Source organism: Vicia villosa, linkage group LG6 (assembly GCF_029867415.1).
Source record: "Vicia villosa cultivar HV-30 ecotype Madison, WI linkage group LG6, Vvil1.0, whole genome shotgun sequence".
Lineage (NCBI taxonomy): Eukaryota > Viridiplantae > Streptophyta > Magnoliopsida > Fabales > Fabaceae > Vicia > Vicia villosa.
The window spans coordinates 42,479,112-42,501,613 of NC_081185.1; the positions used below are offsets into that span (position 1 = coordinate 42,479,112).

The 22,502-nt window shown below is 32.5% G+C and overlaps 1 protein-coding gene across 1 annotated transcript; it reads right to left on the reverse strand.

The window, feature by feature from the left end:
- Positions 1-13,288: 13,288 nt before the first annotated feature.
- Positions 13,289-21,913, reverse strand: LOC131609131 (protein ACTIVITY OF BC1 COMPLEX KINASE 3, chloroplastic-like). The gene is made up of 8 exons (XM_058880791.1): positions 21,461-21,913; positions 20,434-20,661; positions 18,589-18,924; positions 17,508-18,063; positions 17,218-17,404; positions 16,534-16,900; positions 16,089-16,245; positions 13,289-13,497 (listed from the first exon to the last, which is right to left on the reverse strand). The coding sequence occupies exons 1-7, from the start codon at positions 21,770-21,772 to the stop codon at positions 16,126-16,128; spliced, it is 2,106 nt and encodes a 701-aa protein (XP_058736774.1). The 5' UTR covers positions 21,773-21,913; the 3' UTR covers positions 13,289-13,497; positions 16,089-16,125.
- Between the last annotated feature and the right edge of the window lie 589 nt (positions 21,914-22,502).

Below are 22,502 nucleotides of genomic sequence, written 5' to 3' on the forward strand. Positions count from 1 at the left end.
TAACAAGACATAACCAATGAGATACATATTCATCTTAACTTCTTAACTCCATCAGAAATTCTGACTTTGCTCAGTATAGTTCTGAAGATATTCTGCGTGAATGTTCTAAGTTAAATGAATGATGCAGAAGATAAAAGACACATTCATTTTTATCCTGGTTCACCTTCTCAATAAGGCTACCTCCAGTCCACCATCCTCAGGTGATTTTGCCTCTCTCAACCGAGGACTTAATCCACTATAACCAAACTGATTACATCTGCACGATCAACTGTCGTGACTCACAATACAATGCACAACCAACTATTGTGACTTACTTCCTGCACAAGCTAACTGCTAGTGACTAACTACAATGAACTGTTCAGTGATCTGATCCACAGATATAACATTCATTGACCCCTTTGAACTTTTGACCTTCACTCGGTCTTCTAAGAGGATTTCCACAATGATCACAGTCACTGTTATCTCAAGCTTCAGGCCTTTACCTGGTCACTCAAGGAACCATCACCAATTTATTTCGTTACAATACAATGCTTCTGAATAAGCAGATTTTCCTTTTATCTAAGTACACTTTGTTTTGATACACTGAAAAGTAATTACTTCAGATGTGAGAATTTTCTTGGAGTCTTCATGTCTGTATCTTTGAACGAGATCTTTGCTTCTTTGTTGGTAAGCAGAGTAAGAGCGTAAGCTCTCTGGATTGACTGCTTCTTCAATTTGATCTTCGAATTTAATTCTTCTCAAAGAAGATTTTGAGCACCAGCTCTAGTTTGAAGTTGCTTCTTAACTTGATCTTCATCTTTAATTCTTCTCAAAGCAGATTTAGAGCACCAACTCTAGTTTGAATTTGCTTCTTGATTTGATCTTCATCTTTAATTCTTCTCAAAGTAGATTTAGAGCACCAGCTCTAGTTTGAAGTTGCTTCTTGATTTGATCTTCATCTTTAACTTTTGATCATGATGCTGTTTGAGACAGGCAGACAACATTTTCATGAACCTAGATACTAATAATACCCTTTTGAGCATCAACTCTGTGTACATAAGATTTCTAAGTCATTTGAGTGAAGATTATTAGAATTTATCATGTATTAGTGGATTTTTCTTAAGTGTGTTTAAACCTCTCATTACTCCGATGGAAGATACTACATAACTTGCGGACTTTTCTATTTCTCAATTAAGATTTTCATCTCATAGGCTAATGTTGTATATTTCAACATTCTTGTTATCTCATCATACACTTCGTGTATGTTGCCTCTTATTGGTGCAGCAGATTTTTCTTATGTTGATTGTGTTTGCACAACTGCTCTCATACACTCTTGAACCATTACTTGTCTTATTTCTACGGTTTTGTTCTTTATATATAGTTTTGGTATATTACCATTGGAAACCTAACCGTGTAAATCATGTTTGGAAATGCAGTTAATGCTTGGTGTAGACTGAATCAGGAAAATAACTATTACCGAGGTGAATCTTATCTTTGGCATTGATAGCGTGTCCTCTTCAACTTGTTTCTTCCAAGATGATAGTGGTCTTATTTCCTGGCTTGGTATGCCCCCAGATTAGGTGTGTTTGTCACCAAACTGGGTCAACAATTACTGGTGTCATTTATCATTCAGTTTGGCACAAATCTGTGTATATATCTTGCTAATGTTTCTTGACATATCACATGTTTCGACATCTCTCAAGACATCTGGATATGTTACACCAGAATTTCAATTGATATCCGAGCAGGCATCATGTTGTGTCTCTGGATGAGATCCTAGAAGGATATTTTCTGGTTTGGCAAGGAAGGTTTGTAGTGAAAAGATGTTTGAATGTTGATGTATACATGGTCCCTTGAAGTGGGGGATGGACTATGTTGAGCATCAAAATATGTGGTTTGTTATGGTGTTGGTTTGATTTATTTTCAAACCTAAGGTCATGCTGCCGGTTCGTGGGATGTGGTGATTAGGTACAATACATTATGCCTAAAGGATGATGAGGAGCTATTAAAGTAATTCTGCTGCATGGTATCTCTTTCAAACCTGGTTCTCTTACCATTAGGGTTTGATCTCCTCAAAAACTGCATTCATGATGAGGTATGAACAAAGCTGGTTCAGTCAAGTAGTCAATGATACTTGAGTTCTGGTTCTCAAGTCCACTCATAAAGGCACTTTAGAATGGATGATAGGTTATTTCTTCAAGTAACATGAAGAAAGATTGAAACCATTCAGGTTTGTCTCAATTAGAGTCTTCATATCTCTTGACTCTTTTCAGGAAGTAACTATGAATCTGGCTATTCAATATATAGTTGGGCCGTCTAAGGATTATGTAAGATACTCAGCACCAAGTTCAGCTGTATGAAAGGAAAGGATGTTCTATGGTATGTTAGAACAACACTTCAGCAAGTATGCAACTACCGGTTGAAGAACAGATGTTTTGGGTGATAAACAAAATGTTGGGAATTTTTTTTTGGAACTTACTCTTGACCTGGAAGAGGAGACATCTGATGTGTGCAAGTTGATCAGGACACGATCAACAGTTTTTCTACCTCTGTGTCGGTTTATTTCTGAACAAGGTATATGGATGTACAATAGTCGAGCTCTTGAGAAGGACTCATAAAGGCATCACCACTAAAGCCCTTATGAAGAATGAGCTCATGTCTGAAGGATTGTTTGGATCAAAGGAACCAGATTGATGGAACCTTGGTTTTGACCATGGAATAGATTCTACTAGCCTTGTGCGTACTGTTCCCATGATGTGAGATTGTCATACCATTCTCATGTACTATCTAGCAATTATGAAGGGGGAGTCCTCAATTTGAAGCTAGAAAAACTTGAAGGTTGTGTCAGACATAATGTCCTAACATCTGATCACTGAGAATTTATTTTTCTCAATGTGTCTGGTGGTATTGTCCAAGAATAGTATGGAGTTCGTGCGCTCACACTTGGTTTGTTAATCAAGTCCTTGAAAGGGTGGAACTCTTGATCTATTGATATAGTCTCTCAAGATGTTAAGCATTGGAGACTCATTAACCATCTCTATGTCCTAATGTATGTCTGAACCCCAGAATGTCATCCAAATCACCTAGGATGATCAAGAATTACGATTCTGGAATCTAAGGATTAAGGTTTTCTAGTATTTTCATGGAGTTTATCTTTATTGCTTGGGTTCACTTATGTGGTGTCTTCACATAATGAATCAGTGGTAGTATAAGGAATGTTGTAACGTCCCAATTCTTATTAGTATTTTTATTAATTATATTAGTAATTATATTTATTTGATGTTTTTAATAATTATTTATTTATTTAGTTATTATGTGATATAATAATTATTTGAATGTTTGATTATGTGTATAATTGTGCTATTTAGGTTAATTGAGTTATTAGAGAGATATAATTAATTGGGCCTAAGTGTTTTAATTATGATGCTAGAAAGATTGTGGGTTAAACTCAATTAAGAAAAGAGGGATAGTAAGAGAGTTAGGGTTTTAGAGAATTGTTTCATAACTTTCATTTGGAAAAAGAAGAAAAAAGAAGATAAAGAAGCGAAAGAGAATACGGAAGGAGATTCTTGAAGAGGGTGGACTAGAGATTCAAGGTAAGCGTGTGAATCTAAGTCATTATAAGTCTATATAATTGGGTAATGGTGGATGGGTTATATTGTATGTGTAGTAGCCTTTGATTGTATGTTGTAGAATCTTAGGGTTTGTGATGAATTTCCATGAAAATATGGTTGAAATCATGTTTTAAATGATGATTGTTGATGAATGATGTTAGCTGATGTTGTTATATGCCTTTAATTTCTGTTTGAGAATGGTTTTGGGTAGTGGAAGTGTGGTTACGCAGGTCTGTTATCGTTGTTGTTTTTCTGCATAATCGCACGTTCGCTAAGCGGATGCTGGGAACATTTTGAAAACTTTGCGAGCTCTCTAAGCGGAGCTGCAAAAACTGTTCACTTCTGTTTTTAGTTTCAAGAAGCACGCTTGAGCCTGCTAAGCAAACCCTGCTGTGTAAAACATTTTGAAACCTTGAAATGATGTATCTTTTGATTTGTAACTCTATTTTATGTGTCGTTCGAAGCGTCAGGAAGCTAATGTAATTATATATATGATAGGATAGAGTGTGTTAGCATTTGATGAATTAATTATGATGTTGTTGTGTGAATAACTTATGATTATTCTTGTGTGTTTTGTGGAATGGTGAATGACGGTACAATACATGTTATGTGATGAATTGTGGAAAACGTGTAATTAAGTTTGTGTGCATTATGGATTGATGAATTGTGGATAGCATCAGTGGATATGTTATGGGATATGATATTCATGACATGTATGCTTTCATTAAGAAGTTGAATTAACTGTGTCCTGTCGTTATTTGATTTGTGGAATGTGATGTTTGTTGTTAATGTGATGAATTTGTTCTTTTTCTATTTGGGATTAATTTCTATAATTGTTTAAAAGAAAACATTGACTATGTTAGTCAAAAGAGAATCATAATAAGTTATTATGACATAAATGTGTTGACTATAGTTATAAAAAAAATTAAAATAATTAAAATTAAACACATAATAAATAAAAACTAATTTGTATTCAAGTAACTTAGTTGGATCAATTATTTTCACATTATTAAAGCTTTCATATAAATTCTCATTATAGTATTGTTTAAATCTAATTTTATAAAATAAAATTTTAAATTATAGTAATACAAATATTAATAGTATTTTATAAATTTTAACAAATAAAATATAAGTATATTGTGTATCACACGGGTAACTTGTATTTTACAATTTAAAATTAAATATTTTTAAAATAAAAAGAAGTATTAAAATAAATATGAAATCAAATTTAAAAATTAATAAATTATATCTTTAATAGTTATTTAAATTTGCAAAACTAAATGATTCTCAACTTGTATTATACACATTATTTTTTATTTTAAATTAATTCCTAAAATCATTTAAAAGAAAACATTAACTATGTTTGTCAAAATACATTCATAATATCTTATTATAATATAAATGTATTGACTATAGTGGTAAATAAATCATAAAATCATTAAAACTCAACACATAATAAATTAAAACAAATTTGTATACGCACTAGTAATCATTATTTTTATATCATTAAAATTTTCATATATACTATTGATCATATCTTTAATAATATCTTTAATAGATATTTAAATTTACAAAATTAAATCTTATACATCGTTCTCAACTTTAAAGCATGTAGATATCTTTTATTTGTGATCAATTTTTATAATTGTTCAAAAAAATTGATTGTGTTTCTCAAAAGAAATTGATAGTACATTATTATAATATAAAATGGATTGATTATAGTTGTAAAAAATATTAAACTAATTAAAATTTAACATAAAATATATTAGAATAATTTATATCCGCGCATCGCGTGGGTCACAATCTAATTTGGTATTATTTTACATAAGTCTGATATCCGCGCATCAAAATGAATATGTGATGTGTTAAAACCACTCTCTAACGTAGAAAATTGTCATATTCTGATCTTTTTCACATAAGTCTGATATCCTCCTTGCATATGTGAAAAATATAAAACCCGATTTTGTTTTGCACATTGATTAGTTTAATTTACATTAATATCTTCTACACTAGTTCTAAATTATCAAGCCACCTAAAAACAAAGAAACGCATATGCACAAAACACTGAAAATATATTCGTTAAGGTATACATATAGACACACGACTCATGCATATTACTCTTGGTCCCGCATATAGATACGACTTATGCATATTATCAGAAATACTACATCAACATTGAAATCGGTAATAATTAAAAAATATATAAATTAATCACAAATTTTGATATCAGTCATTGACACCAACACAACTTTTTTTTAGAGTTGTCGGTGTTGCAAAGCTCCTTGTCTCCCATCTTGCCTCTTGTCATTAGATGATCCATCCCTTGTAGTCTTCATCAATGGAATTGTTTTTCCTCTTAGATTTTTTAGTTTTCAATAATCAATTCGAATAGCCAACATTTCAAACTTTAAGTTCTCTTGTATTTGGAAATCATGAAACTAAATCATATGTGAAGTTCATCAACATATTAACAAAACACTACTTGATACACTACTTGATAGGATACATGCAAGTTTGTTAAGTTTAATATTAAACTCTTATGAGTAATATTTTCAGTTCATAATCTAGTTAAATAAAATTCTTATAAATTTGATAAACACTTATAAATATAGATAATATAAGACTAGCGGAATGAAGCGGAACGAAATGGAATAGAATTGAGTATAATATAAGGGAATGGAACATAAACTTCATTCCATTGTTTGAATATTTTATGACGGAGCAGAACTAATGTCTCATTCTACTATTTAGAAATTAGACGGTGCAGAAAGCATTATAATTTTTTATTACATTCTTACCCTTTATTTCAAAAATATTAATAGGATTAATATGAAATTTTGGATGACAAGTTTGAAATTGTATTATTAATTTATTTCATTCCATTGGATAAACGTCGATTTGAGTGGAGTGAAAAAAGAGCTAAAATAGTGGTATTGAATGGAATGAGTTCCATTACATTCTCATTCATTCCATTTATTTTTTTGAAATCAAACAATGGAACTTAACATCATTATACTCTGTTTCATAACATCTCATCATTTTCCATCAATCTAAATATACCCTAATGTTTTCACACTTTTTACTGTATGATTTTAAAACACTTTAGTGTACTTTACACAAATGGAATAATTTAAAAACAAATAACTAAGACGGGAACCAAAACATGTCATATTAGATAACATGCCAACAAACTATTTATTCTTTAATCGAAATTTAATTTAATCAAACATTAAATATGAGATTCTTGTTTTTCTCTAAACAATTTGAAAAAAATTATAATTTTGAATTTGTTAACACTTGGATCGAACTTATTTTTAGACACAAGATTTATGAGATACAATGCTACACTTTCACTGTTCGGATCGTCAAAACAACGTATGAGGAAGGAAATATATAGTTCGCACCACACCATATTTTTTTGGTGATGTTCTACTAGGTCTTGACAAAAAACCTAATTTGCATGAGCTCCTCTGGTGTTGGTCACCGCCATTGAGACCTTCCAAGGTCGCCTCTTCCACCTCAAATGAATCCTACTTTTCCATTTTAATCCCAACCACAAAACAAATCATTTGCATATGCTCTTCAAAATGAGTGACATAACAATTTCTAATTTTGTCAAGCATTGCCTCAAAGGTAAGTGTCTCTCGATCAAGATAACTAAAGGGGCTTACAAATCATGACTCGAACACTACATGAATAATTTACATGGAATATTAATCACTAGTAAAGGTAACTTGTTAATGAAGGCATCAAATTTACCTAACAAACTTATGAAGTTATGGAGTTCAATAACTAATTGGAATTTAACTCCTTTGAAACGTGACTATTTTGAACTTTTATTCAAATCAATGGAGGATCTCAACGAAATTTGGAGTGTTGAGACATGGAATGTTAAGCCCCCGCTCTTGCGTCTGTCTCTGTGGACACCAGATTTTAGACCTGAAAATTTGAAGACTACATATGCTGAAGTATGATTGAGGATGTATGGTATATCCTTAGAGTATTGGGAAACAACTATTTTATTTTAAATTTTTCTGGTATTAGCACTCCTTTATCAAATGATTAGCTTATAAGAAAAAGAACTTGAGCATTTTTTGTGTGTTTAGATATGCCTTAACATGCCAGATACTCTTCGTGATCGTATTTTGGTGGAATGAGAGAGTTATGCGTTTTTTGTTAAATTGAAATAAGAAAGTTTATCACTTTTCGTGATAAATATGTGTATGTTGTTCATAGCCCTCATTCTTCGTGTTTCTTTTCGGCACCAAATTGTTGATATCTTCACCAAAGGCCTCTTTAGTGTTCTCTTTGATGATTTACGAACCAGTCTAAATATCCGTCAAACTTCCACTTCGACTGCGGGAGGGTGATAGAATATGTATATATTTATTAAATAATATTTGTATATAAGTCAATCATCGTCTATAACATGTAATTAATTGTAAGTCTATATATATAGTCAGAATTCAGTGACACCAGGTGTAAGTCTAAACAATTGTGGTTTAGTGTAAGTCTAAAAGATTTACACTTAATGTCAACGGATCCTTCCATATATATAATATGAAACTAATTTTTTATAGATATGTCACACATATTCATATATTCACAACTTAATAAAATAAACATTTCAAAAATCATTTACAAACTTAGGAAAACAATATCGACAGTACATATAATAACACAACATAGTTGCACATTTTATTTCAACCTTCATTTAAAAGTAATTTGAACAAATTAAAGAATTACAATAAAATAAGTTAAGCTAATTCAAACCAAAAGTAAAATAATAAAACATAATAATTAAAATAAAGTTCAAATAATTAATAATACCTAAATTAAAAGATAAAATACAAAAAATAAATAATACAATATACTCAATTAAACAACAACAAAAATTCGAGTTGAACTACGAAAAACATAAAATGAAGTGTGGTCGAAAGAAAAACTATAACAGAGGGACGAAACTTAGAAATTTGTATGCTTTTTAATAAAAACATGGAATTCTTTTTTGTGTTTGTAAAATGTAACTTAAGTTTTGATATTTACATATTAAACTTAAAAAAAAAAAGACCAATTTGATGCATTACTTTGAACCGGAAGGTTTTATAAAATTGGCTCCAGTTTTATGATTTTGGACGGTTCAATCTGAATTTTCCGGTTTTACTCCGATTTTAGCCCACTAGTGGTTTTGAAAAATTGATCCAACCGATTTCATCTCCAATTTACGGTCAAACCAGTTGCACCAGCCGATTCGATCCGGTTTTTAGTCATTGATCTCAATATCCATATGTCTTACTGAAACATTTTATAAATTTATTGTATTTTCAAAATCATGGAAATGCTACGAAAAAATTGTGTTTATTGTCAATTTATCAAGTTTCTTCTCTTTAACATTTTAACATTCATAAAAAAGATTGGCTTTTAACTTATGATCTAAGTCTATCAGGTATTTCTCAAAAAATATATATGAAAAAAAATATTTAATTAATTTTCTTAAAGGTCATGTTATCAGATGCCTCCGGAGTACTCTTTAAAGTTTCAAAATAAAGAACATATTGTCTAAATAAATAAATTATTTCAATTTTTAAATTATTGAATACAGATATTTCCAGTAAAACATATATTTTGTTACTTAAAAGAAGTCAATTATTTTTATTTTTAATGCATTGAATACAAGTATTAATAACATAATATTTCTTTTTATTTTTTTTGGTTTATAACCACCGGTTTAGTCCGGTTCGCTGGCATCAAGTGGGTCAAGCCCACTCCCGATCGCAGTTGCGGGGGATCGAACCATGGTTCTCCCTACCAAGTCCAGCGTCAATCACCACTGGACCAACTAACGATTGGTTCATAATATTTCTTTTTAAACTCTTAATAAGTATTTCTAGAACACTCGTTAGCATTTCTCTTTTCTTAATTAAGTAATTAACGTGAAATTAATTTTTTTTATAATAATAATAATAATAGGAGATGGGTAATATTTATACCTGCATTACATACCAAATAGATCCTTATTATAAAGAGACATCTGATCTTTCCTAAATTTTATCCAAATTAGCGTTGATATACTTAAACAAAGTTAGACCTTCAAGTGTGACTTTTTCACAAATGTCCCAACCAAAATTCAAAGGAGGAGACAAATATTTTGGGCCATAGCTTCAGTGTCTCACCATTAAAGAGCACAGTGTATGTCCCACCGTTAATACCGGAAAACATGACACGTGTCATAAGACCATGTGAAAACATATAAACACAATCGTGGAAACAAAACCTAACATTTTGACATTAATAAATCAATAGTTACGAGGTTTAATTGTTGGTCACATTTTACAGTGTCCATGCTGAAATAGAAGCGTGCAAAGTATACAAACTTTATCAAAATAGGTAATATAGCTAGAAATAGATGCTTATTTGATCTGAATGATGGAAAAGTAATTTTTAGTGTGAACATATATTGTGCCGTGGTGCATATATTGTATATATTGTACTACCTCCTACCTCCGGTCCTGTATATTTATAATAGAAAATTTGTTTTTTAATTCATTAAATGATAAATGTATTTGGACTGTATCATAGACTAAATACACTATTTTCGGTCCTATTTATAATAGAAAATTTGTTTTTTAGATTCATTCAATGATAAATATATTTGGACTATATTATAGACTAAATACATTGATTATTCAATAAATTTAAAAAGTCAATTTTCTCTTATAAATAGGATCGGAAAGAGTATTTGGTTAGAGGTGTAACGATTTTGTATTACTCCATTTTCTTAATTTGGAATATAGGAAATAAATATGTTTTATATCCATTGTGCTATTCAATTGGTATTGAAATCGAATAGACATCGAAGTCGCTTAGGGAATTGGTATGGTAAAGACCAGTGGTTAGCCGAACACCGAAAGCAATAGATTGGCTTAATTTCATAATCGATTATAATCATTTATTTTCTTTGATTTTATAAATCAACCCTAAAACCTTAAATCCCCCCAATTCGATTCAGTAGGTTAATAATTTTAAAAGAATCCTTGAGAATGATACGCGAGTTGTCGTTACCGTAAGCTATATTTTCAAAATAACTCGTTTTTAGATTTATGTGCGTCAGCGGATCACCCTTCCCTTTTCCTCCTTTATTTTCTCAAAAGTTCCAAAAAAAAGTCATTTGAGCTCTACAACGATTTTACCTCTGCATCCACTCAATTAAGCTTAATATTTGGAACTTTTTACAGCATCTTATAACACCTAATCTGCTCATTCTCACCAATTAATTTCTTTTGGTAAATTTTTCAATTTTTTTTGATGTTTTGATTTTTAGTTAGTTTTTAGGATGCATTAGTTGTGTTAGGTATATCAGGTAGTAGTGTAAACGAAATTGATAGTCTATTATAACATGCAATGAGGATTTTTTTTTTTGGTTGGTTAGGGCGGAAAATGGGTCTACCATGGATGCTGAAAAATCACAGATTTGTCCGAAGATGCATCTCCGGATTTGCTCTTAATTGTTTTCGGAGATGCATCTCTGAATTGGGTCACAATAATGAAGGTCATATTTGGGTCAGGTGTGTGTCTTAAACTACGTTGGTACAACGTGAAAACGAGATTATTGGACCACGGAAGGATCGGGCGAAAGGAAGGGGTTGCGATGATGGTTAGATTATTGGGGTTGACCACAGTAAGGCGTCGGAAGAGGCAACTCGCACTAGAGGTGCTCATGCACAATTTAGCTTTTTAGAAAAGCTTTATACTAATCATGTGAAGGGGCTAAGGATGTCGAGGGTGATGATGAGCAGGTTGAGTACCACCGACATTGCGCATTGATGTGTTACCTCTGGTTTTTGGGTCTGTGCGTTCATGTTTGTGTGCAAAAGAGATACATATGTTGATGTGGTATACTTTAAGTACTTCACAAACCTGATGCTATTCACGAGTACAATTGGGGGGCCGGCTGTTTGGTCTACCTGTACTCGATGTTGGGCGAGGATTGTCTTTGAAAGATATAGCACATGATGGGGCGTTGCACGTTGTTTACGGTGATTTCTTATTATTAGTATTTTCATAATTCATTTCTAATACATGTTATTAATATTGTATTTGAAACATTTTCAAGGATAAATCATCTCCTACTTCCCTCGCATCACTAGGTGGGAAGCTGCGACATAGTACAATGTGGACTGGCCCCGTGCAGCTGCTTTTGTTCCATACAGAGAGAGTGGTGTTGTCGAGTCATTTAGAGTATCTCTTGATCGTATGATACCATATGATGTTAGTTTCTTCCCATACAAGGGTCGCCTCCAGATGCGACTGTTTGACGTCGTCTCTTTATACTCTAGATGGCTGACATGTGGGCCATTTCTTATGCATCTCTATCTTCCAGAGCGAGTGAAGTGCTAGTTTGCCTATATGTAGATTATTCTGTGGCCTCCCTATGAGGCCACTCTTCCTGGTGTCCGCCGCACAGACCTACGCGATATACTATATAATTTCGTGTGTCACCTGGTACCAGAGGAATATCGCTGAGAGCCAGCTGATTGACACTAGGCTTGTGTTGAGGGCTACATGACATGGTTCTATAGGGTGTCACACTCTATCATGACGTCAAACGCTCTTGAAGAACCACTTATGCCAACTAGCCTGGAGGTACTTGGGGTTCAAGATGAACAGATAGATGTATCGGTGTGTTGCAAAGATGAGTATATGAGCCATAGACGCAGAACTCTTTGAGGATGGTTCTTTCTAGTTGGCCCTCGTGCAAACCATGGTTGCTGAGTTACGGAATGATGTACGGTACATGCAGCGGAGGAGGCGGGCAGTTAGACATACCTAATAGTTTACATTGGAATGTTATATATTTTTTGGTATATTTGGATGTATTTTTAGACTTCTGTTATGTATGAATGTTTATGTTTATGTTTTTTGGTACATTCGAATGTATTTTTGATTAATGTATGACTGTTTATCCTTCTTTAACTTTAAATTTATTTTGATTTTACGTTAATTTAAGTTAATATAAGTTAATGTATGAGTTTTGACCTCATAAAAATTGAATGTTTGGAGAATGTCGTTGTTCTGATGTGAATCATGGAGGGTTTCAGAGATACATCTCCGAAATGATTCTCCCTTTGTATTTACCACGTTTTAAAAACCTTTAGGGCACACTCCAAAGCGCTTTAAAAACCTTTAGTGCACACTCTAGACATGCATCTTCGGACTATATTTTGTTTAAAATGTGGTGGACTTCAGAATAGCACATTTTGATTTTGATTTAGGTGCATCCAAAAATGCTCCTCCGAACATAGAAATGACTTTTTTTTTCAAAGGTGTGGTATGCTTTATATACACGTGGAAAGAGCAATTCCCAAATTTAAGTTGACTCAAAGTTCAATCCAAAATCCATGTGGATTGCGGGTTAAACAGGCTCCGATCCGCAAGGCCATATACTCAACTCTAATCAAAATCATGTAAAACCAAAAACTCATATCGCATTTGGCAAATTACATAGGTAATAGGTTAATGATCCCTATTCCCTGGTTATATAACCAAGGTTGTGTATTAGTATTTATGTAATTTAAGCTATTATTGACTACTTTGTTACCCTCCCCACCTAAAAATAACATCCAATATCTAAGGTATGAGGTTACATCCCAAATAACAGAAACAGAATGCATCATAAGAAATAAGAAACATCAAAATGTGCAAGAGAATTGCCTTTACATTACATTATATTATCATCTGTTGATGCATGGAAGCAGCATCAATAATCATGAATCAGTGATATATACAGTCCATTTTACACCATCCAAAGAAAACAACGTAATCAACAATTTTGGAAGAATTGACTTAATTTTTGTTTTCCTGCTGGGTTTGGAAAGTAACTCCCCTTTGCCCTGTTAAGAACCACCTAGACAAAAACAAAACATATAAATATTAGCAATATGAAAGGATGAATAACAGTGTGAAACATGATTCCATGTTAATTGGTAAGAATGAACTAAATTAGCTAAGTAAATCATGACAAGCACAAACAGTAAAAATTCTAAAAATAATATTATTTCATTTTGTCTGCACTACATCTTTATCACCAAAGCTACTCCAAAACCGCTTGGGACATCCAAGCTTTAGATGGTTCCTTTTCCTCTATATCAAGTCTTAATCGTGAGTTGTGTGAGATAGTCTAGAGTGTCTTTTCCTATTTGTGTCAATAATCGGGATGCATCCCCTTTTGATTTACTTCACTCAGACATTAATGGTCCTAGTTGTGTTCCCTCCATGTTTGGGTTTTAGTACTTTTGTAACCTTCATTGACGATTATTCTTGTTGAAATTAAAAATCAGTTTCATACAAATATTTTCAAGTACATCCGTCATCATGTGTCTTTACACTCCATTTTACACTTCAACAAAATGGAGTAGCTAAAAGAAAGAATAGACATCTAACTGAAACAACATGCACCATTTTGCTCCATCATCATGTTTGGACTTGTCTTTATTTCCTACTATGTCAGATTGTAAAACTTTCACTCTCATACATAGATCCTATTGGTAAACTTACTTAGGGGAGGTCGTTTAGTGATCAAGGAAGATACCAAAGATTAGCTGATAAGTTAAATTAAGTCACCATCCCTCGTTCAGATATTTTGTTTGTTGTCAATTCCTTCAGTGCCCATATGATAGTCATCGGTTGCGATTGTTCTTGTTTTGAAGTATGTTGATTTGTATAAAAATATCACTAATTCTTAGGTGATTTTGTTACTTAAATGTTGATTGGGCTTGGATCTTCCCCCGATAGACGTTCTACCTTAGAGTACTGTGTACTTATACAAGATAATTTCATCTCTTGGAAAAGCAAGAAGTCAAATGTTGTTAAATTTATAGATGGGGTTAGGGGTGTGCAAAAAAACCCGTTATCCTTAACCAAATTGGTATTCAAATTATTCCACTTTTTAAAACCCAACCCAAATGCTAAAATATAAAAGTGGGTATCCGTTTTGTTATCCAAATATAAACCGGTACCCATAATAATAATAATAATAATAATAATAATAATAATAATAATAATAATAATAATAATAATATTAATAATAATAATAATTATAATAATAATAATGTGATTTAGTTATTGGGTACCCAAATTTCACTATATATTAAATTTATATGTTTGTTTTTTTTCATGATTCACCATATACACATATGAAAGTCAAATTTTTTTAATAAGATATTAATAAATTCTGAGTTTAAAATATAATTTTAAATAATTTTTTTGTCTAAAACTTCTATACTTAAATTTACACTCAGATGTTGGCTTGGACATTAATTTATTATAACTATTTACTGTTTAATGATTAATTCTTTTTAGTTTTAATAATTAATTCTTTTTAATTTTAAGAAAACTTATGTTACACACTTTGGAGTCAAGTGCTTATTTAATTCAAACATGCTCATGTTGACCCCATTGTCAATTCATACTGATGAAAATAATTAACATATTAATATCTGATTATTTATCTTACCTACTGACATAAATATTTATATAACCCTTTCCAAAAGATTATTATTAAAACAACTAAGCCAAATTCATAAGTTATAATATTAATATATTATAGTAAAATAAATCACAAACGGTTCACTTTAGTTCATCTAGATTCGATGATACATACATATTTAATTATTCTAGAGAGATGTTTCTTTGTGATGTTGAAAATAAAATTCTATTTAACGTTTTCAAAAAAATAAAAAAACTGTTTTTAAAATTGAGTTTTTTTATTAAATTTCTTTTAAAATTGTTTTTTTTTAAATAAAAATTAGTTTTAAGAGAAACCGGTTTTAAACCAGTTTTTTTTTTAAAATTAGTTTTTATAAGAAACCGGTTTAAAACTGAACCGATCCACATGTAAACCGGTTTTAAAAAAATAAACAGGTTTTAAAGAAATGGTTTTAAGATCCAAAGCAAACCACATATATAATTTAATTTAGTTTGGTTATTGATCCATGCACACTCCTAGACGGGGTTTAATATTGGATTATGGCATTCGCCACATTTGAGATTATCTAGGTCAAAAAAAACTATTTCATGGGTTGAAATTTATTGATTTCTCTCAAGTTAAGTAGTTTTGCATTAATCAATCAGGTTGCTCTTCATATTGTTTCCAACCTACTTTTCCATGAGGAAGACCAATCGTATTGAAGTGGATTTTCATTTTATCTGAGAACATTTTTATCTGGCTGTAGTGTCACTTCCAATTTCTGGCTGTAGTGTCACTACCAATGATCAACAAGCTGGTATTCTTACTAAATCTCTCACGCATTCTCAAATTGAGTTTATGTTACAATGTTGGATACAATCAGCATTGCTTATCTTTCCTAAACGCTCATTTATCATATTTTAGGAATTGTGAAAAGTGAACTAACCCAACAATAACACTTGTTTATTGGATCAACAAAATCATATTATCTTCAAAATAATGAAATTATAAATTATAAATAATATGCTTACCTTAGCTAGACACCTATTGTCTGTTGAGACACAAAATCTATGCAGAAGCTGTTGCTGGAACTCGAAGTACTTGCTGCAGAAAGCGTGCTAGGAAACGTTGTGTGATCCCATCCATAACACCTCCCCCAAGTTTGCGTACCTCGGGTTGCCGAAGGATCTGTTATCACGTACAAACATTCACTTTATAGTATTTCAATTGAGGACAAGTTTGAAACTTGGAAGAAAAATGTTTGAAACGAAGGTCAAAATACAAGAAAAAAAATTCAACTAAATACTTAAACAAATAAATCCATTAATCTTATATCAAGTAAAAACCAATTGTCAATTTTCCACAAATCAATATGAACATTTGAGGCATCCATCGAAATATCTTGTATATGTTGGAGATAGATCCACAATTTAGGAAACATATGAGATCATTATTGTATAAAACAGTGGATCTTACCTGGAATATAGGCAGCAGAAGAGCTGGATCAAAATCATTAGAGGATTGAAGAAGTCCCCAAATCCTGAGTACTTGATTCCGAAGTTCTATCATGCTTTGCATTTCAGATTCTGACATCATAAGGGGACCATTTGCATTGCCATTGAAAACTAGAGTCCTCATAAAATCAGGAACTGACTTGTATGTATCAGAAATTGAACTGAGAGTAAAAGCTTCTGATACGCGAACAGCCTCTTTAATAACAAGAGTCCTGATAACTTCGCCATCTGGACTAAGTAATACCTTTAGAACAGGTTGTAAGGCCTCTTTGGCAGAGAAATCACTGTCCATTCTGCCTTGGATTAGCAAGTCTTCAAGTCTACTCCACCTGCACTGGAACGGATCAATGAATGTTCAAGTACACTTTCTCAAAATTATTTTGTACCACTAATTTAACATATATACAGAGCTCTTTGGATTGAACTATTTGGGCTTATCTACTGGCATAAACACTTGTGAAACTGTTTGCGAGAGCTTATAGAAACTGCTTATAATGTGTCCATAAGCTGTTTTCAGTTTTATTTCTATAGGCTCCTTGAGATAGCTTATGAAAACAGCTCCACTTTTCTTTATCTTTTGTTGAAGAAATAGAGTATACATAAGCACAAATATAATTAGTAGTTAAGATACTAGTGAAATACATACCTAAATTTCTCATCTTTGAAAAGCAACTCAATAAGAGCATCTCTTAAATATGGATTTGGATCTGTTAAGAGCCGCTTAGCAAAATACGGGTATGAAGCTGCAAGCACCTTAAAGTTGGGATCAGCATTAAGGGCTAAACCTTCTAAAACAGTGAGAGACCTCAATATCAGAGCATAGTAAGCTGGGACTGCCAACAGAAGAGGACAAAAAAGAAATTTAAACATCAGACTATGCAGCCAATAGCAGAGAGTAGAAACAATTAGTAAATATATAGCATGGTATAATCTCACCATTAAATGGAAATTGATAAAGAACATTCCCAAGACCATCCACTAGTGTCTTGAAGTTAAGTTCACTCACGGTATAATTAAGTGCATCATCAAAAAAGTCTCTAAGTGCTGGCACAATTGGAGAAACATCGACATCAGGTGAAAGGAAATCAAGAGCATAGTAGTCACGAGCCATAGCTTCGTAATCTCGGTTAACCAAGTGAACAACATGACCAATTATAGCAGATCGTGCGTCTTCTGGTGTCTCACTCATCATTCCGAAGTCAAGAAAAGCAAGTCTCCCATCAGGCGTTGCTAAAAGGTTCCCAGGATGTGGATCTGCATGGAAATATCCATACTCAAGTAGTTGCCTGAGGCTGCATTGTATGCCTGTGTTCACAAGATCCAAGACTTTCAATCCTTGTCTCTCAATAGCTTCTTGCTCGTTTAGCTTGACTCCATCAACCCAATCCATTGCCAGTACTTTAGCGCTTGTATAATCCCAGAAAATATCAGGAACACAAATATCTGGTCTGTCGGCATACAATTTTTTGAACCTCCTTGCATTTTGTCCCTCCTGCAGTAACCTGTCAAAATTTACATTCAATCCTAAAAAAGAATTTTACATAGTTTACAAATTGTAGTTTCATTGTCAACATATACGAAACATATCACCCCGCACGAAAACCATAATTAATTAAAATGACAACCTGATAGCGCACAGAATAGGGAGAAGGGTAAACCCGTCATTTGGAGGGTTTATCAAAGGAGAAATAAAATAAATAAGTAATATAATATTATTGTGTTAGTTTAAATTCAAATAGTTAGTTATTGGCAGTTATTGTGTTAGTTTAAATTCAAATAGTTAGTTCTTACCAAAAAGTTAACACCTCGTGGATAGTATCACCCCACGGAAGATTTTAATTATAAATCAAGAAAACTCCTACAAATAGATACCACCCTTTTGCTTGGATACTAGTCCATTGGCAAAGTATCTAATGCTTGGTGTTTTATAGCTTTTTCTTGAACAAAAACAATTATGCAAAAGGGAAAAAATATACACAAAAATACAAAGTATGGTATTGAATGAAGAACTAATTACCTGCACATAGTTGAGCTCTTGAAAAACTCTCCGTGCAAATTCATCAATAAGAGCAACAACATCAGTGGTAATTATATCTACATATTTATTTATGAAAAACCCAAGACCTCTAATTAGGTAGAAGTCCAATCCTATAGCCTCCTCGATGCTAGGACGTTGCACCTTGATAGCCACGAGTTTACCCGAGTATTTCAACCTAGCTTTATAAACTTGACCCAAACTAGCTGCAGCTATTGGTGATGGTGATATAGATGAAAAAATAGAGTCAAGGGATACTCCTAATTCCCTTTCAATGCATGCAAAGGCCTCCTCGTCAGGAAATGTAGGCAAACCATCCTGTCAAAGTACGGCGGTAATGGTCAAAGTTGTCCAAGTTTTCACTTCTTTCAAACACATCTTTTTATTTTATTTTTTTGCCAATTCATGTAAGACTCTTACGCATAAAATATAAATAAGGGCCACATAACATCAAACATTATATAACTGAATAAACTTCCACTGCATTCCATTAACTATTTTTGGGTATGAGAAGAATCCATATAATATACATTGATGAAGCAGCTAAGAAGTGCATGCTATACTGCATATTGAAATCAGCCACTAAACCAATCAAAATTCTCACTTTTGCCTCATTTTGATGGACTTAATTTCATCTTATTTGCGCTTATTAATTGTAATTGATGAAACAGTTTTAAAATATTTGGATGAAATCAACTTCAACAAAAACATCAAATTTCCAATCTTGCACAAACACTAGTTGGAACTTCAATCCAAACACAACGGTATGTTTGGCTTGTGGTTGCACCGTTTGTACATAAATGTATGTTTGACAAACTCTTCAGTTAATTTAGGTCCAAATATCAGTATTTTCAACTGCAAGCTAATCACACACTTAGCTTACTTCAGACTGCATTTCAATATAAGCTCTACTCGAGTAAATATTATTTGAGTTGCTTTTCCAAACAAGGCCATTAAGATAGGGTCTAGCATAGCATTCGACAGGTGTACAAAACAAAATAAAAATGGAGGATATGTAATGTATAAGTTTTGGTCTATATAGAACCAAATCTTCATCCCCATTGATATAAAATAATAACCCTTTTCATAATTTGTTATATATCAATAGCAATTAAAAATTGATAATTCTAGACCAAGACTTGTTTGGACTATTCTACAGTCCTCCTAAAATGGATATATAATTGTTCTATGGGGATGACAAGGAACCGAACCTAATCAAAAATAGTTTCACACTCAATTCAATCAAAAATAGTTTCACACTCAATTCAATAATAACAGGTTGAATTTCATTTCCTAAGCCAAACGAGTCAAGCTGTTGAATTGAGCAGAATTGCTTGTGAGCTTGTATTTAGTGATTAAATTTTAGTCAAGTTCCAGCTGAAAAAACAGCTCACGATAAATTCAAGTCGAGTTTCAAACTAGACCAAATTACACCTAGTTGAGTTTCAAGCTAAACCAACTCTATTCATTTCCAGCACTACTCCTAGGAATAAAAACACACCACATTTTCAAAGTGCACCAAATCAGAACCCCAAGTCCTATTATGTTCTAAGCAAGGAAGCATTCAAGGTTTTTAAAAATGGTCCGTTGCAGCGAAAACAGCCGCGACAAAGTGGTATCGGAAGGGGCCGATACCAATACGTTATTCAACGTTGGAGAACAAATTTTGGTTAATTCACACTGCGACGACCGCAGTCAGTGTTGCAACACTTATATCGACCGAAATTGCAAAAGCCTTTTTGTGGTCACTTTTTAAAACCTTGGAAGCAACAAATGGAACAATAAATGCAACTAGAAAAGTGAGGGAAAGGGAATAGAAGGCAACACCTGAAGCTCAGAGAGTTCCTCCAAATATTCAGGTGGGCATATATCAGGCCTAGTTGACAATCCTTGACCCAACTTCACAAAAGTTGGTCCTAGTTGTGTGAATATAGTCTTCAATTCAGTTGCACGAGTCCTTTTATTCTTTTCAAGCATCCCATTCTTCTGCTCCAAAAACAGCTTCAACCCAAATGAACCCAAAGAACTCACAATCTCAATAGCCCTTTGAACCACCTATACAAAAAAAACACGTTTATAATTCTGCATAACAAATCAAAATAAAATATACAAAAAAGAAAACTAGACGTAAAGTTTCGAGTGCATGTTTGAGAAATCCAACCGTAACCACGAAAGAACTTCCAAAAGGTAATAAAAAATTAGCAAGGTTTAAAAAACGTTATGTTACTGCAGAAACGACCACGACAAAACAGTATTGAAAGGTTCTGATACCGATACAATTATTCACCGTTTTTATGATGAACAACAAATTGTGATTAATTCACACCATGACAACTGGAATCACCATTAAAACACTTGTATCAACCAAAATCGCTCAAATACCAATACAGTTATTCAGCATTTTTATGAAAAACAACAAATTAAAGATTAAATCACACTGCGACGACCACAATTACTGTTAAAACACTTGTATCAACCAAAATCATGCCAATACCGATACAGTATTCAATGTCTTATGATTAAAAAAATTGTGATTAATTCACACAACGACAACCACAATCACCATTAAAACACTTGCATGGACCAATATCTCATAGATACCGAAAGAGTTATTCAGCATTTTTACGATAAACAACAAATTGTGATAAAATCACACCGCGACGACTGCAATCACCAATAAAACAGTTGTATCAACCAAAATCTCACATATACCGATACTGTTAGATACCGATACAATTATTCACCATTTTTATGATAAACAACAAATTGTGATTAATTCTGCAACAACCGCAGTCACTATTGTATCAACCAAAATTGCAAAAGCGACAGTAGAAAATCAGTAAAAACAAAAAACCTTGATAGGCTGGGATCCATATTTGGAGGCCAGTAGTTCAGGGCTATAGAGAGTAGCATTAACTGCACGTCCCATGGCTCTTGCTTCCGCTTGAAGATCATCTGCACGGTTGAACGGAAGCGTCAGGGCACGGTTGTTTCTGTTTCCGATCGAAGGTACGGTGGTTGAAGGCGTAGCTTCCACGACAGCAGCTAGAACTTTGAGGCGTGTGAGTTTTGTTCTGCCTCTGAAACGACGTCGTTGGATGGGTTTTGGAATGGGGATTGAGCCACGCGTCCATGAAGGACATGGCTGTATTGCTACCGTGGCCATTGGTAGGTTGGAAGTTAGTTTATTGCGAAAAATGGAATAGAAATAATTGTTGAATGAAAGAGGATTTTTATTTTCATTTTTGAAGGTTAGATTTTTTGTAGCTACTGAAATATATGGGTGGTGGGAAATAAATAACTGAATTGCGTATACTCGTGGTCATGTCAATGCCAATGACCTCTTATAGTTTTTTTTTTGGATATTATATTGTTGATTAGATAATTTAATCAATTAAGAATTTATTAATTGGTTAGGATCAAATCAGTATTAAATTTTGTAAGATGACACCTCTAATAGTTATTTTCATATAAATTATGTTTATAAAATTTAACATTAATAAATAATTATTGTATATGATAAATAGAAGAATTAAAATTATCGGTTTTGTTGAAGTTTTATAAGGCTTTCATTTTTATATATCTCGTTGACATATCAAATAATTTTTAATTGATGTTAAATTTTGTAGACATGATTTATATAATAATAATTTTATCTAACGGTGAATTTTATTATACGAATATGTGATAAAGAATTATCAAATATATTATATTATTAAGTTTGATATCTTAATGTCGTTTTTTATATTGATCCTATAATAATATTGATATTTTGTTTTAAGAGGCCAAAAGAAATATTTATATTGTTATATTGATATTTGAGGATAAAATTGTCCACGAGTCGAATCTAATGAATATCATATCATCAAGTAAAATAACTGATATTTAGAGGGATT

What these genes read in the sequence shown, in the direction of transcription:
- LOC131609131 (XM_058880791.1), bottom strand. Translation starts at nt 21,772, where the DNA reads ATGGCCACGGTAGCAATACAGCCATGTCCTTCATGGACGCGTGGCTCA. An exon ending in ATGGATCCCAGCCTATCAAG is followed by an intron (nt 20,662 to 21,460) that starts GTTTTTTGTTTT and finishes TTTTTTGTATAG; the next exon opens with GTGGTTCAAAGGGCTATTGA. An exon ending in AGGAACTCTCTGAGCTTCAG is followed by an intron (nt 18,925 to 20,433) that starts GTGTTGCCTTCT and finishes GTACTTTGACAG; the next exon opens with GATGGTTTGCCTACATTTCC.